The sequence below is a fragment of the Micromys minutus genome (assembly GCF_963924665.1).
Source record: "Micromys minutus genome assembly, chromosome: 26".
Lineage (NCBI taxonomy): Eukaryota > Metazoa > Chordata > Mammalia > Rodentia > Muridae > Micromys > Micromys minutus.
The window spans coordinates 34,628,067-34,645,696 of record NC_137961.1 but is presented as its reverse complement, the minus strand read 5'-3'; the positions used below and the strand labels follow the sequence as shown (position 1 = coordinate 34,645,696).

The 17,630-nt window shown below is 45.7% G+C and overlaps 1 protein-coding gene and 1 pseudogene across 2 annotated transcripts in view; both read right to left on the bottom strand.

The window, feature by feature from the left end:
* LOC308437556 (cytochrome c oxidase subunit 4 isoform 1, mitochondrial-like) lies at positions 1–1,646 on the bottom strand (annotated as a pseudogene). The gene is made up of 3 exons: positions 1,637–1,646; positions 1,275–1,397; positions 1–564 (listed from the first exon to the last, which is right to left on the bottom strand). The product of its transcript is annotated as a cytochrome c oxidase subunit 4 isoform 1, mitochondrial-like (transcript).
* Positions 1,647–12,087: 10,441 nt separating this feature from the next.
* GABRR2 (gamma-aminobutyric acid type A receptor subunit rho2) overlaps positions 12,088–17,630 on the bottom strand; it is a gene marked incomplete at both ends in the record, with an annotated part of 30,719 nt that continues 25,176 nt past the window's right edge. The window contains one exon of the mRNA XM_080938811.1: positions 12,088–12,399. Within this exon, the coding sequence (XP_080794937.1) occupies positions 12,088–12,399 (312 nt within the window). The remainder of the gene's footprint in view (positions 12,400–17,630) is intronic.

The following is a 17,630-nucleotide window of genomic DNA, read 5'->3' as shown; positions in this document are numbered from 1 at the left end:
TCACTCCTTCCATTCTTTCTTGTCGCAGTCCCACTTGGCGGAGAAGCCCTGAAGGGGGTTGACCTTCATGTCCAGCATCCGCTTGGTCTGCAGGGCCACCCAGTCGCGATCAAAGGTATGAGGGATGGGGCCATACACACGGTTCTTCTCCCAAATCAGAACGAGCGCAGTGAAGCGATGAAGAACATGGCCAGGCCCACAACTGCCTTCCACTCACCGGTGCCCCTGCTCATCTCAGCGAATCTCTCCTTAAGCCGGATGCGGTACAACTGGCCTTTCTCATCCCTCGAAAGGCTGCACCAGTTGGCCTTCTCCTTCGGGGCCTTCTGGCTTGCACACAGCATCGTGACATTGGGCCACATCAGGCAAGGGTTAGTCACGCTGATCAACGTAAGCAGGGAGAGCAGAGTCTTCACAACAACTCCCATGTGCTCAAAGACACACCGAGGTAGAAATGACTCTTGCCAATTAGGGTAAGTGCCCTGGCAGCCAAAATTCTGTCACTGCTGCCCAGGCGCCCGCCCTGACCGCCCTCAACACCCCGGGTGCTCACAACAGGAAGAGCTGGCCCGCGCCTGCTGAGTTAATTCTTAACCCAGCACGTTGACCTTCACCTAGCAACTGATCCTTGACAATGCCAGTGCCTCTAGTCTATTTCATTGCTCCGTAGCTGAAGGCTCTTCTCTCCACCACATCAGCCACTGTAGTCGAGGACCGGGTTCTAAGATAGCTGACATCAAATCTTTCCAATCTTTTGGAATTATACGATTTTGCAAGGGCTGGTTGTTAACTATATGTTTCACATAAGGAGACTGCATGCCATAAGCTACCATTGCCCCTTTACATCTTTTTAGATCTAGCATCTTTATGGGCTGCCACCAAATTCTTCACAGACTTGTGTGTTTCACCTGGAGCTGTCTTGCTGTAGATGGAAAAAAAAAAAAAAAAAAAAAAAAAAATCATGGCAGGTCTTCGAATGGGCCTAGGCTGCCATCCTGCAATGTCATCACTAGGTGGCAGCATAGGCTTTCAATTGGATTCCCCAGCTCTAACAAAATTCTTTTTCTGATTCCAAAGATCTAACTTTTCTTCTATTGCTTTTAATCTAGCATTCTCTCTCTCAATTAAACAATTAAACATACACAGGGTCCAAATGCCCTCTAATATTTCTAATTATTTCTCTTTGAGCACGTTCAATCTCTGGTATTTATGTTTGTACTCAAGTTTCTTTAAGTCCTGTCTTCTGTAAGTTGCCCTTTGCGGGCATCCATTACTGATCCTGAGCTCTTCAGCCTCCGTTTCTCTCCAGAAAGGTGCAGCACGAGGCACCGGGCTCACAGCTGTGTTGGGCCGGAGAGCTTTCCGGCTCTGCCCACTGCCCTTGCTGGCCAGAGAAACTGTAATGGCCAGAGGATTATGCCCACCCAATGTGCCAGCAGGGGGCCAGACCGGAAGGGGCAGTTACCTGAGCTGTACTGTCTCCTTCTCTTGGTCTCTCTTAGGCTTTTGTGGTCACCATGGCTCCACACTCCTGTGCCTGGATTCTGTGTCTGGAACTCGTGGCCTAAGCCTGAAACGAGTGCCTAAGCTTGGATTTTGTGCCCCACAATGGTGTGCCAAATATTGCAGGTCTTACATGGACCCATTGGCGGTTTAAATGAGACAGGAGACTTCTGTATACTTTAAATCTTTAGGCCTTTTGCTGGGGCACTCTCAGCTAGCTTCTAACTTAACCTGACTTCCCAGTACTGTGTCCCCATTACATGGCCAGCTCCCTCCCAGTCTCCCTTCTGTCCCCTTCTAGTTTCCTGCCTCTACCTGTCTCCTCCTGCTTCTCTGCTTGTTGGTAAGCTCTGCCCCGCTACTGGCTGACAGATCTTTATTGTAACTAATCAGCCAAAGACAAGGCTTGTCTATCTTAGGATTGTCTGTAGGCAATGAGGGCTGTTTGACCTTCATCTTTTGGGCAGGTATAGGACAAGCACTTACAAATAGCCAGAGAGATGACAATACCAAAGACCTCCCTCCAGCACCTAGCTCTCTGACAGTACAGAATTAACAATTGAAGATACAGAAACACATCTTAATACAATGTGAGAAAAGGTTATTCCAATATGTGATAGTTTCATTTTGTTTGGGGTTGGGGTAGGGTCTCACTGTGTAGACCAGGCTAGAGAAATGGCTTGCCATAGGGACTCCCTGTGTAGACCAGGCTAGAGAAATGGCTTGCCATAGGGACTCATTGTGTAGACCAGGCTAGAGAAATAGCTTGCCAATTAAGAGGACAGCTGCTACTCTTTCAGATGCCCAGGTTCAGTTCGTAGCATTTAGTGGTGGCTCACACACTGCCTGAAACTCCACTTCCAGAGGATCAACCAGGCTGACCTCATAATCACAGACCCACCTGCCTCTGCATCCCAAGCGCTCAGATTAAAGGTATTGAAACGACAATATAAAACCCATTTGTCCCTATTTTGAGGACCAGGCCAGATTTCAAAAAAAGGACATAAGGCACCAGCTTCAGGAATAGATCATAAGTCTCAGAAAGTAGGTCATAAGACACCAGCTCTAAAAACAGACCACACAAAATCCAGAACAAGATCATAAAATCCTCTCACAAAGATCATCCTGAGAACAACCACAAAAACAGGGAATATCTTGCACTGGGAGTATGAAGCCCTACTTCATCACATGACAGAATGCTCATGACATAGGAATGTAGTTCACTGATCACTGCGACCCCCTAGCACCCACCAGTGAGATTTTAGATGACCTAATCCTTCTAGAGAGTTCCCCAGGTTCCCTATAAGAAGGTCTGTGTGCCTTTATCTGAGGTTACCATTTCAAAGAATGTTTGACTTCCACCTGCTAGCTGCTTCTGCAGAATAGGAGCTCTCTGTTTTTGCAGACTGTCTGAGTCTGAGGTCTTCCTTCGGTGATTTTCGGACTCTTACATTATGTGAAATGTCTGTGATTTTATTTCAAGCTAAAAGCACAAAAAGAGTTACTGTCCCAAATACATGCAAAAGATAAATTATGTGAAATTATAACGAAACACACCAAGACCCTGTGTAAACCAAAAGATGGTTTTATGTGCTTTAAGTACATTAAACTGGCTTTAAGATTACTATTTTATTCCATAATTTCTGATCTTGAGAGTTGTATCATTTCTGAGGCTTGATCAAAATAGCAATCTTGAAAAACAAAAACCTGTTTCTCAAAGGAGTCAGTAGCAGTCAAAGATCACCAAAACATTTACACATATACAAAACACACACACACATACACAAACACACACCACACACACAACACATACACACAACACACACATCACACACACAACACACACACACCCCCATACACAAATACCACACACACACATACATACACATAGCACACACACACAGCACAGACACATACACACACACAGCACAGACACATACACACACACAGCACAGACACATACACACACACAGCACAGACACATACACACACACAGCACAGACACATACACACACACAGCACAGACACATATACACACACAGCATACACACACATGCACACACAGCACACACCACACACACACATACACACACACAGCATACACACACACACAGCACACACACATACACACACAGCATACACACACATACACACACAGCACACACACACACACACACACACACACACACATTGCATTGGTGAAAACATCAGTAGATGGGGACCACAAAGCAGAGATCACTGTTGTAGGACTCAGATGCCATCTGCTGACTTTGCAGCTTCTAGTTAATGAAGTAGGTGGTAAAGGATTTATAACAGAAAGACATTAGCACTTGTTGGGAGTCTATGAAATCAGGATCAGAATCGGAGTACTTCGTTTTGGGAATTTTCTGGTTCCTTGCTAAACTGATGTGCCTTGTAGAGGGCCACAGAGGCCTGGCCAGAAAGGTTTCAGGCCATTTTCCTGGCCAAAAGAAAAAGGGGAGCAGGGGTGCAGTGCAGGACTATCTTCATAGTGTGGAGTCGAAGAAACAGGTGGCTGAGTCAACTTCTGCCTGTGGAAAATGGAGGACAATCTGGGACAGCAACCAATAGCCTACTCCTGTGAACCTGTTTTAACAGGTTTCTTCTCTCTTGGGCTCCCTTCATACTGAGGCTGAGTAGACACAAGGTCAGGTGCTGTCAGCCTGTTCTCACTGGACACGTGATCAGTCACCCTGATTACAGCATCCCATAGTAAGTCACGCCGCTTACAGCGTCTCCATAGCAACCCACTGCTCTGCAGCTGCCGCCTTCCTCCAGGTCAGATTCTCTGATCACTTGGGGTTTTGCTTCATTGGTTTGCGCTTTTTGTTTGCTTGGCTTTGCTTTTTTGAGACAGAATAATAAGTTGCCCAGTCTGGCCTTGAACTTACTCTACAGTACAGGCTAGCCTTGAACCTTAACCTCTGGAGTGGGTAGGTTTATCAGGCCTAGCTTTGACACACTAGTGTTTGGTCTGGAATATATAAAATGGCTGACTACTGCTTCATGCCCAGCCTTTCTCTCAGGAATCTGTAGCTGTAGTTGCTGTGTCTTTCTCCTCTCTTTCTCACACTCATCACCAGCAAAGAGGTTGCATACTGTTGATGAAAATCTACCTTTCTTTTATGTTGCCTATTTCACATAAGTATGGTCAAATGATAGATGTTTTATGCATCCCAAGGGTAACTAGTGACTGTGTGGTCCACTAGACGCTGGGCCTGTTCCTCTGGAAGATGAGTGCTTTCATTCTCCTCCTCCCTGTAAGGATGCCTTATGTCTAATTTTTTTCCACTGGGAGCTAAAGTGCTTTGTAAAATGTGATCTCTGATGAGAACTAATCAAAACTGTAAACACAAACAAACCATGAGGAGACTGCAAGAGAAGCCGTATATTCACCTCAGCCCTGAGAAGACAAGGGAGAAAGATAGCATGAAAAAGTTCTGCTTCTTAAACCATCCATGGCTTGTTACTTTGAATGACTTGAATTCTGCCCCCTTCCCTTAAATGTGGTTTATGAAGATGGGTGATTCCAGCACTGCCGTGGTCTTCTTGGGTAAGAGTGACCAGTTTTGAAGTGCTGTGCTGTCCTTTCTTCACTGGGAGATAAATCCCTCTGTGCCAGTTTGAAGGAATGGTCCCACAAGCTCATATGTTTTAATGCTTGGTTCCCCGTTGGTGGAACTGTTTGGGAAGGATTAGGAGGTGTGGCCTTGTTGGAGGAGGTATATCACTTGGAGTGGACTTTGAAGGTTTCAAAAGCACACACCATTCCCATTCCTAGTTTGTGATCTTCCCCATCTTTGTCACTCTCCCTCCCTCTTTCTCTCTCTCCCCCCTCCCCCCTCCCTGCCCATGGATAGTATGTAAAGCACTCAGCTACTGCCCCAGTGTCATGCTTGTCTGCTCCTTGGCACGATGGTCATGGACTAATCCTCTGAAACTATAAGCAATCCCCCAGTTACATGTTTTCTTTTATAATAGTTGGACTGGTCATGGAGTCTCCTCACAGCAGCAGAGCAGTGACTATTACACCCTCCAAATTATTGACCCACCTACCTCTTGAAATAAACAGCAAATATTTTTAAAGTTCTGTCCAATGAAACAGAACAATATGAACAAGTCACCATAATGATGTGAACTAAACAACACCTTCAACGGGTGGCCCATGAGGAAAATAGACAACTCACAATAAAAAGGACAACAGTTCCAACACTGTCCACTATGGGCTGAAGAGCCTAATCAAATCTGGGGAAACAGAAAGGAGACCATCAATCTACACGGGTGCTAGGTCTGCTAAGATAATTTTATTTGAAACATCTAGAAACAACTGAAGAGACTTACTTAAAATAGCCTTAAACAGAAAAGTAGTTTCTCCCTCATGCCCCTGTTCCTTCCCACTCCCAGTCAACACATGATATCTTTTCTATTTCTCCTTCCCAGAGATTCATGTGTCCCTCCTAAGCCCTCTGCAGTACTTAGACTCTCTGTATCTGTGAATTGTAGCATAATTATTCTTTACTTTACAGCTAATATCCACTTATAAGTGACTACATACCATGTTTGTCTTTCTGTGTCTGGGTTACCTAACTCAGGATTATTTTTTTCCTAGTTCCATCCATTTCCCTACAAATTTCATGATGTTATTTTTTTAACGGTTGAGTAATATTCCATTGTGTAAATGCATTCTTTGGTCGAGGGACATCTAGGTTGTTTTCAATTTATGGCTATTATAAATAAAGCTGCTATGAACAGAGGTGAACAAGTACCCTTGTGGTAGGATGAAGTATCCTTGGGTATATGCCCAGGAATGGTATAGATGGGACTTGAGGTGGGTTGATTCCCAGTTTTTGGAGAGGATGGTATATTGGTTTTCAAAGTGTCTGTACAAGTTTGCACTTCAGCCAGCAATGGAGTCGTGTTCTCCTTGCTCTTCATCCCCACATGAGATGTCAGTTGTGGTTTTGATCTTAGCCATTCTGACAGGTATAAGATGAAAAGTCAGTTGTCTTGATTTGCATTTTCCTAATGGCTTAAGGATGTTGAACATTTCTTCAAGTGCTTCTCAGCTATTTAAGATTCCTCTGTGTAGATCTGCAGCCTATTGTTTTAATTGGATTATTTGGTTTGTTTAGTGTGTTCTTGAGTTCTTCAGTATTTTGGAAGTTCCTTCAGATGTGGAGTTAGTGAAGAGGAATAGAACAAACAACTGAAATTTTGGGGCAGTTGGGGTCAAGAGAGAAACCTAGGGCAATGAAAATATCCAGGAATCCATGAAGCTGACTCTAGCTAAGATGCCTGGTAATGGGATATGCGGATCCTGAGCTGGCCATCCTGTGAAACCAGGTAAGACTTCCCAAGGAGGAACTGGGACATCAACCCAGCCTCAAAACCTTCCAACTACTTTAGGGACAGTTCTGGTTCTGGGGTCCTGTTCCTCAACTAGTTCTTGATCAATCAGTAAAGATGCCACGGGCCAGTTGCTGGGCCGAATGGTAGGCAGGACTTCCAGGTCCTCACAGGGGAGAAGAAAAGCATGTTCACCATGCTTCGGAAGGAAAGAAGCCACCCAGTCACACAGGATCTCAGGCAGAATGACCATGGTCTCTAAGTAAGAGACTGGGATGTTGAGCTGGGACTGAAGGTGGCTGAGCAACTCAGGTTGAGACAGATTTAGGGTGTTGGGCTGGGAGTACTGGGAAGGGCACACTGGCTGTGGTAGATTGGAGGCACCCAGCAATTGAGCCATAAGGCAGGTTGAAATCCAGCAACGTGTATGTGTTTTCTCATCCACAGAATCAGGGAATCTGGATGGGCGCTGGTAGTGTGGCGCTGGCAGTGCAGCCTGTTCCTGGAGTTTAAAGCAGGTTAGCAAAAGCTACCCTCAACAGACTACAATCTGTCCTGCCTACAAGATGTCCTGGGAAAGGTGGTACAGACATTGTGGGAGTGGCCAACCAATGACTGGTGCAGCTGGAGACTCATGCCACAAGAGGGAGTACATCCCTGAAACTACTGCCTAGAGAGTTAGGAACCAGAGCCTGGATAACCCAGAGACCTAGGGTAGAACTACATGCAGGCAGGGGGAAAAAAGGAAGGAAAGAAGGAAGGGAGGGAGGGGGAAGGAGGGAGAGGGGAGGAAGGAGAGGGAGGGGGAGGGAGAATCAAGTAAACAGGGCTTATAGTGGCTTACAGAGACTGTACTCACAATCAGAGTCGGCGCGAGCCCTACCTAGGCCCTCTGCATGAAACTTATAGTTGTGTGACTTGGCCTCTTGCGGGACTCCAAACAGTGGACAGGAAGGATTTCGTCTGCATTGGGGACCCTTTTCCTCTTGGTTCGCCTCATCCAGGCTTCACGCGGGCAGGTGCCTAGTCTTATTGCCAGTTGTCTGTCCACATTTGGAGGCCTGACCTTAGATAAGGGAGACAGAGCAGGGTGGAAACCGCAGTTGGGGTGTGACAGATGAGAGAACAAACTTTAGGCTTATTAAAAAGAAGTTTTTCATAGGACAGAAATTCTAGGTGGGAGAAGTCTCTAGGCTTCGTCCTCCAGCCGCTATGTCACCTTCTTTGGGCCATCTCGTGGCTGCAGTATAGACAATTCCAACAGCAACAAATCTCATTCATCTCCAGTAGGGAAGGCACACTTCGTGTATAGAAGACGGTCCCTTCCTTGTCCCAGCCAATTAGCTTTTCCAGAGGATAAATGTGCTCCGAGTGCCCTGGACTAGACAGTCTCTCCTGGAGCTGGAGTAGCACACTTGTAAAACCAGTTTGTTCTAGCTGGGATGGAGGCAGTCAGGGTGAAACAGGGGCTGTCGGTGATGCACCCATTTCAGCCACAAGGCCTTGTCTTTGGGCTGAATGTGTAACATGCACTGGCCACTCTTTCCAAAACCCTCTTGGACCCTATGGTCACTGGGCCACAATCCAGTTTTGAAAGCAGAGCTAAATTTGTAGGGGCTGCAAGCCAGTGGCTCTCCCTGGCAGGAGGTGCTAAAATGGTGGATACTGTCACATGATAGGGAAGGAAAGAGGGCAAGCTGGCTCTTCCAGAAGCAGGCTTCTGAGTTAAAGCGGACTTGTCTCCCTCTGCTGGTATCGTGGTAGAATCATTTAATACACCCTCATTCTCCTGTGGTAGACTCTAAAGGCAGACTTTAAAGCAAAACTGGGTACAAGCATAACGTCACCAAAGTCTCCAGCTTCTTGTTGACGGAACCTGATGTGTTTCTCGTGACTCCCAATGCCTGGGACATGTCTGTGGGACCGCTGTGTGGTGAACGCTTACTTAACAACTTGTCTGAGGACCAAATACAAGCAGACCTCTTCCCCTGTGCTCTGAAACAGTCTCTGGGCTGTTCTAAACAACAATAGTTTGCAGCATTTACATAACAGTTTCACATCCTGACCTCGGAACAGGTGTGAGAGGCCCAGACCACAGGTCAAGACAAGAAACAGCTGACCTGTCCAAGTGTCTCATTGTATTACCACCACTCCCTAAAAAGTTTGAGACGTTCTTGGGATGGCTCTGGGCATTTTCTTGGAGAAAGTTCCCCCTGGCTTCTCCACCCTAGCTTTTCATGGTGGCTTTCTCTATTCCGACATCATTTTCGGTAAGTAAGAGAATAAATAAATATTTACTTTCACTTCACACTTTGCTTCCTCTGGGGTGGTGAATGCAGAGGAGGAAGCTTTGCTCTCCTAATGAAGGCTCTCCTCCCCTTTAAGGCTGTCACACTGGCCTCTTACATACACAGACATTTCCTGTCTAATGTTCTCTTTCCCACCTCAAGGCCTGCTTGTGGTCTCAAGGTCACCTCTGGTGACCACATTCTCTAACACGAACGGCTTATGCCGGGACCCACCTAGGTTGCTCTTTCCTCTGTTTTAAAGAGAGACCAGGGGTTTCGAGGCTGCAGTGTGGCCACTGCCCTACCCTCCCAGGACCTGCCACACTGCTGGATGTAGAATCCCAGCCTTCCGACTAGAGATGCTCATATGTGTGGGTTAAGCCACCAAACCTGTGCATCTTTGTCACAGCAGCCAGAAGTCCTGAGCCAGCTGTTCTGCAGCAGCTGGGGGGGTGGGGGGAGGGGGACCATCTGTGTGGTTCCATCACAGACACCGCCCACCTCCCAGCACTCATGCTCTGGACACTGTTCCTTGGGGGAGGGTTGGCTCTGTGCTGTAACACGGAGATGGAGTGATTGTGTTTTCACTCACTAACTGTACTTCAAGCCATGCCTGTTTCCTTTATTTCGTTGCAATTGCTGTTTAGCAATTGTTAAACATTGTTGGGGAAGGTATTGTTTTGTGCTAACCACATTTGACATTCTCTGGCTCAACCCTGTATCCCAAGCAAGACTCAAGTTGTGCATATCTTGTGAGGAGTAAGAGGTCCTTACACACACAGATAAGTATCAGGGGAACCAGAAAATGTTAAATACACTAGCTTGACTTTTCAAGGAAAGATGTTTACCTGTCTTCCACCCAGAATGCTGGGTAGGGGTGTAGTTTACAACCTGGTGGTCTATCTGTAAGGCCAGATCCTACCAGAATACCACAGAGTTTTGTTTGTTTATCCTAGACTTTTCCACTCTATATCTTTCTTTAAGATTTATTTATTTATTATATGTAAGTACACTGTAACTATCTTCAGACACACCAGAAGAGGGCATCAGATTCTATTACAGATGGTTGTGAGCCACCATGTGGTTGCTGGGATTTGAGCTCAGTACCTCTGGAAGAGCAGTCAGTGCTCTAACCACTGAGCCATCTCTCCAGCCCTCCACCTTATATCTTAAGCATTGCTTTTCAGTCCATTAAACTCATCCTTACAAGCAATGTCATTTGTACTTTACAACAGCCGAAGTGACTTCTGTGTTATCTTAGGGACAGGTCAATCTTGACTCCCACAAGCATTAGTTTATCTGTCTTTCTCCCAGACTCTTATCTTCAGCATTGTTTCTGAGTCAACAGAACTCATCTTTGTGGAAGAAGGCACGTGTGTTTTGTAAAGGGCTTCAATGTCAACATATCTTAAGTGTGTTGTACACATGGGACTGAGTTAATGGCCATCGGAAAACTTTTTTCAGGGGTTGGGGAGATGGCTCAGAGGCTAAGAGCACTGACTGCTCTTCCTGGAGGTCCTGAGTTCAAATCCCAGCAACCACATGGTGGCTCACAACCATCTATGATGAGATCTGGTGCAGGTACAGATACCCGCAGAATGCTGTATACATAATAAATAAATCTTGAAAAAAGAGGAAAAACTTTTTTTTCAGAATTGTGCTTGGATGTTACTTGAATGTGGTAAAATAAACTGTCTGGGATTAGACTCTAGAAGTTTGAACCAGCATCGTCTAAGTCATTCTGGACCGAGTTTCATTCTTGTCTCTCCTCTGATGGTTGAACTGAACTGTGGGGCCATTATGTTTGCAGGAATGTCCCCCCCCCATACACACACAATGTATCACTTCTGAGTCTTCATCTTTAGTGCTGGAGAGATGGCTCAGTGGTTAAGAGCACTGGTCTTTCTGGAGGACCTGGGTTCAATTCCCAGCACCTACATGGCAGCTCAAAACAGCATAATTCTAGTTCTACCCTCACACAGACATATGTCAGGCTGAGGGAGTGGGAGGATCAGGTGGGGGGAGGATCAGGCGGGGGAGTGGGAGGATCAGGTGGGGGGAGGATCAGGCGGGGGAGTGGGAGGATCAGGCGGGGGGGGGGTTGGGGAGAGGACCAGGCAGCTGCAGCAGGCCCCTCCCGGGTTTGGAAGTTCTGGTATTCCTGTGCACCTGCCTGGTCCTCAGAACCCAATCCTGCCTCAGAGCCTCATGCTGTTGGAAGCAAGGTTTTGTCCTGCTTTGTGAATCTCTGTTCTTCCCTATGGAAAGGTGGCGAGGACAGTGAGAGAGAAGGCAAAGTAATGTCCCTCAGTGAGCAAGGATTTGGAGGACAATGATCTCTCCTGACCCTCAGCTTCTGACTCCAGAAACTTTAACTTAAAGGAAGAATTTCTTGTTAAGCCTTTATAACACCCAAAATTTTTCTTAAATTTTCTAGCAATCTCCAACCACAATTTAGTGTCAACTAGATAAGTCAGAGTACCTTCTTAATCCTGACTCAGCTTCAATAGAGAAAGGGATGCTTGTAGAAGTAAGGGAGGAAATCAGCTCTAGAGTGTAGGAACCTTCTGGTTGGAGTAGGTAGGGCCTACATGCTTCTTACCCACAATGCCCCCTTAGCTTGCCCTTTATTTTCCTTCTTCCCATACTGAGCATCTCAGAACATCTGGGAGGCAGTAGAGTCTTTTATTAAGTAAGGTGGGGGTGGATTCTTGTGGACAAGTTCACAAACAGCTCTCTGTTCAGAAAAGTCAAAAGTGTAATCTGCAATAGCTTGAAGATAGTAGTAAAGATACTAAAAGAGCCATGAAGATGGGGTGAGGGCGGCTGGAGGTCCCTGGGCTCCTCCAAGCCAGGAGCAGCAGTTGGCCTGGTGTGGGAAGTGTGGGCATTAGGTCCATGCCCGTTCCCAGACACAGCCTCAGAAGCCCTAGGCAAACACTGACCAATAAACTAGGTTGAAAACTATGTAGAAGGCAGGGAATATCAATCTGGAGTATTTGTCAATGGCATGGGTATTCTGGAAGATGTAGTGTCCCATTTGGCCTTTGAGAAGGCCTTTCTTTCTGGAGGACGTCAATTCACTGTTGAGGGCCAAATGAACCACTATTTTGTCTTGCCTTTCTTCTTCTGGCACAATATGGCTTCTTGGGTAGCCAGCCAGACTGTTGGCCTCGGATTCAGTGTAGCTTCCATCCAGCATCATGGTTCTTGAATGAAGCATTCCACACATGCACGGAAACTGCAGACAGCAAACAGAAAGGGCTCAGTTACTTCTTAAAGATGGGAAGGGGAGCTGGCCTTGTTACACAGCAAGGACCCACTGCTACCCTGGTGTCCAGAGACACCTAGTTATTAGGACATCACAGAGCACTCAGTACAGTAATTCTCTGGCGGCGTGTTGGAATCACTAGGACTGCTCACACCCACTCAAGGCCAGCTGGCAACTTCCAGATCATTCTGTTATTGTGTATCAGTGTCCTCAGAACTGAAACATTTCATTCTGTGCGGAAGCTCACCAAGAAAGGAAGGAAACAATTCAAATCAACTTCAGGAAGTTCCTGAAACTGACTTGATTCATCAGACGCCCTCCCTTCCCAAGAGTTGAAGAGCTGAGTACTGACAAAGCCAGGCCAGGAAGAAGACCGAGAGGAGCCCAGCCACAGGAGACCAGGAGAAGTGCCTGGAATAAACAGAGACCAACCAAGGGCTTGGAAGAGGCTCAGACTAACTGCAACAGTGAAAAGGACGCTTCCCAACCTGCTGAGCTGCCTGTAGGCTGTGTGCTGCCCAACTTTTATGAGCTGCCACACGTGGGGTGGGCTTTAGTGATACAGCTCTCTTAGAGTCATTTCTGCTCCCATGAGCAACCAACCCCTCAGCCATAAGTAATCCCAGTAAATCCAAGTTGGGCTTTGCTGGCATCCATATGGTCTGTCATGGGCTGTCTATCTGGAGTGTGTGTGTGTGTGTGTGTGTGTGTGTGTGTGTGTTATCTTCTTATACAATAGCTGTGCAGCCAGAATTAAGAAGCACCGATCCAGCCCCGTTTCTGAAGTCAAGCCTGAGATGCAGATGCTGCACTGACCTCCTGAAGCCAGACAGCAGATATGAAATCCAGGACTTACTTTATTTATTTGGCCTGACACAGGATCTCACTGAGCAGCCCAGGCTTGCCTAGAGCCCTCACATTTTTCCTAACTCATGAGAGCTTAAACCAGGAGATGAAATCTATGCTTTCAGTTTCTAGTGCTGAGATCTACCTCTGTGTTGGTGAATCAAGGGCGTGGATAAAAAGATTAGGAGAGGCTGCGGTTGCCCCTGGTAGCGGAGCACTCACGTGGCAGGTGCAAGACCTTGGTCTTCTGTCCCTAACATTGGAAAAAACTTAAAGCAAAGAGTATCCTTATTTCAAAGTTGCGTTTATGTAAGAGTGAAGAGTCATAGTGGGCACAGTAGCAGATGCATGTAACTCCAGCACCCCAGAAAGGGCAGAAGGACCACAAGTTTGAGGCAGCCTGAGCTACTTGTGAGAGACTCTATCTCTTAACAAGTAAGTAATAAAATAATTGGGGTTTATGTGCTTTGACTGCACTTTAAAATAACTAATGAGTTGTGGTGGAGGCAATCTCGTGAATGTACATGCAGAAGTCGGACAAGGACGTTAAGTATCTTTTTGGGTTACTCTTCCCTTCATCATTCATTCAATTGCTCATTCATTCATTCATTCATTCATTGTGGCCTGGAACTCACTGTGTGGATCAGACTGACCTACAATATACAGAGATCCATCTGTTTCTGCCTCCCAAGTGCCAGGTTTAAAGATGTGGGCTACCACATTGATCTCCTCCTCCTCCACCTCCTCCTCATCATCATCATCATGTGTATGCTGTGTATCTGTGTGTGAGTATATTCCTGTGAGCAGATGCCCACTGAAGCCAGGGGTTGGCTGCTCTGGAGCTGGAATTGTGGGAAGTTGTGAACTAACACGAGTTCTGGGAGCTGAACTCTCGTCCTCTACAATAATACAGACTCTAATATTGTAGCCACCTCTCCAGCCCTCGCCTTGTTCTTTGAAGCAGGGTCTCTCACTGAACTTGAAACTCACTCTTTTGGCTAGGCTGGACAGCCAGCAAGCTACCTCCCTCCACTGGAGTTACCGGTGTGTGTGGACTCGGGCCCACTGTCTCCGGAAGTGCTCTCATCCATGGTGCTACCACCAGAATCCTTCTGATGCATCGTAAGACAGCCCAGCCGCACTGACAGAAGGCTGACAGTTCCTGCTTCCCACACGGAAAACACTGTTCATTGTCAAGCTGTCCCCAAAGTGGTAGCTGAACAGATGAAAGCTTAGCTATTTATTTTTTTAAAAAATGAAGGATTATCAAACAAAGGTATTTAAATAGGGCGTGAAGAGATGGCCCAGTGGGTAAGAGGCCTTGTTATTTTTGCTGGGGACTCAGGTTCAATTCCTGGAATCCATATGGTGGCTCACAATAGGTGATATCACCATGATTCCAGTTCCAAGACATTTGACACGTTCTTCTGAGCTCCTCGGGTGCCAGGTATGTGCACTGTGTAAAGACGTACATAGGAGTAAAACACTCAAAACAGGGCTGGAGAGATGGCTCAGTGGTTAAGAGCACTGACTGCTCTTCCAGAGGTCCTGAGTTCAAACCCTGGTAACCACGTGGTGGCTCACAACCATCTGTAATGGGATCTGATGCCCTCTTCTGGTGTGTCTGAAGACAACTACAGTGAACTCATATTTAATAAATGAATAAAATTATAAAACACTCAAAACATAAAATAAAATAAATAAATCTAAAACAGAAGGACTGTTTTTAAAGTATGTAAACATGGGCTAGAGTGATAGCTTTGTGGCTAAGCGCAACCTATCGTATTTGGAGGAAGAGAAATGACAATTTTCACAGTGCCAGGCAAGTGTAGAAGACTGCTAGAAACCACCACTGGTTGTAATGTCAAGTTCTTATTTCGAGCACTCCATTTCCCTGTCCGTGAGAAAGGGTGTGGAGTGGGGATTTAATCCCTCGTTGGCAGCTATTGGTCAGCTCTCTATGAACCCGCTGGCTGCCTTAAAGGGAAGCAGGATGGGTCCTTTATGCCAGCGCCAGTTGTTCTGAATACTCTGTGGCTAATGTAAGGACCCTCTCAAGCTTTGGTCTAGTTTATCTCTGTCTTTGAACCAACCGCTCTTTCTAGGGGCCACATTGGAAGTCCAGGAAGCTGTTCTCGGTACCCTTCCTTCACTCTGTTAAACCCTCTCCAGAGGTCCGCCTCGTCCTGTGGTAGCCTGCTCACACAATCCCATCGTCTCACCCCAACTTCATTACTGGGGCTCCACTCTTGTACAGACCCAGGATTCCCCTCACCCCTTCATCCCTGTCTCTCCTTCATCTGCTTGCTGAAGCCTCTCCTCCACCACACCTCCAACCCCCCCATTGTCTCTTGATATCACTTGCTTTTTCCCACAGCTCCCTCAGCCTCTTCTAACCCACCTCCATTCCTTTCTGCTGGCTACCAACCTGCAAACGCACTCTGTACCAGTGAACCCACAGCCACCACTTATCTACACAGGACAACAGCAGCCAGAGAACGGAACACCCACACAGCAAAGATGAGAGAAGATATCAACACCCTAACTCTGAACACCGACTCCACCGCAAAATCACAAACACGAATAGCCAAGAGAATGTGCCTCCACCGTAATCCAGGAACTATTACCGTGGGCCCTGAGAAGGGCCACAGAGCTAAAGCACAAGACAAGCATTTCAAAGCAGCAATCAGGAATATGTCCAGGACCTGAAAGAAGATATGAGCCAACGCCTTGTCCGTGAAAACACAATAGTTCAGTGAAAGAATGACAGCGAGAAAGAAAACCCAAACCGAAGGAATTGAAATGGAAAATTTAGGATGTCAAACAAAAACCTCAGCAGTAAATATCACCAACAGATTACAAGACATGGGAGAGAGAATGTCAGTTGTTAAACACAAGGCAGAAGATATGGAAAGCTCTGTGAAAAAATAAAAGTTAAATCTACAAAAAAAAAAAAATCTAAGCGCAAAATTTCTACAAAATCTGAGACACTATGAAAAGGTCAAACCTACGAATAACAGGGATAAAGGAGGGAGGAGAAACCCAGGTCAATGATCCTGGAAATATCTTTAAGCAAAATTATAGAAGAAACTTTCTTTCAACCTAAAGAAGGAAGTGCCTATCAAGGTACAAGAAGAATACAGAACACCAAATAATCGATACCAGATGAGCTCCCCTTGGCATATAATAACCAAACAGTAAGCATACAGAACAAAGAAAGGATATTGTAAGTTGCAAGGCAAAAAGACCAAGTGGCATATAAAGGCAGGTCCATCAGAATAATGCCTGACTTCTCAAAGGAGACTCTGAAAACCAGAAAAATTTGGGCAGATGTTCTGTAAACTCTAAGAGACCACAGGTGCCAGCCCAGAATAAAATGCCCAGCTAAACTTTCACAATAAACAGAAAAAGAAAAATGTTTCATGGTAAAAACCAAATTTAAGTAATTTCTACCTACCAATCCAGCTCTACAGAAGGCACTAGAACAAAATTGAGTCTTAAGAGGTTAACTGAACCTAAAAAGACACAGTGAATTAGTAATCCCAAAACAGTAAATCAGAGAGGGTGGATCCACATCACAGCCACAAAGTAACAGTAATCAATAAAACATTGCTCAGTGATAATTCTCACTAACAGAGAGACTAACGGAGTGGATTAAGAAACCGGATAGTCATATCCGGTTGCATCCAAGAAATAGACCTCAGTATGAAAGATAGACAGCACCTCAGGTGAAAGGATGGGAACGGCATTTCTGAGCCATGGAACTAAGAAGCAAGTGAGTATCTGTTTTAATATGTGAGAAAAATAGACTTCAAGCCCAAACCTAATCAGAATATTGAGGGACACTGCATACTCATCAACGGGAAATCCCACCAAGGAATGTTGCTATTTTAAACATTTCCACAGTGAACACAAAGGACACCCGAGTTCATAAGAGAAACACTACTAAAGCTTAAATCACACACTGACCACACACCAATAGTGGGTGACTTCAGTACCCCACTCTCATCAAAAAACAGGTGATCCAGGGGGAGAAAAAAAAATCATGAACGGAAAATCCTGACATTAAATAGTGTCATAAGTCAAGTGGACCGAGCAGACATCTTCAGAACATTCCACGCAAACTCAAAAGGGGAATTTTCTTCTCAGAAGCTCACAAAACTTTCTCCAAATCAACCAAACAAAAAGTTGAGACTCAACAGAAAGATGGAAATGAAAACAGCACCCTCCATCCTATCTGGTGATCATGACTAAAGCTGGATAGCCACTACAGAAGCAAACAGAAACAGGAAAATGAACATCTTACGATCAAATGAAAATTTGGTCAAAGCATAAATTAAGAAAAAAATTAAAAA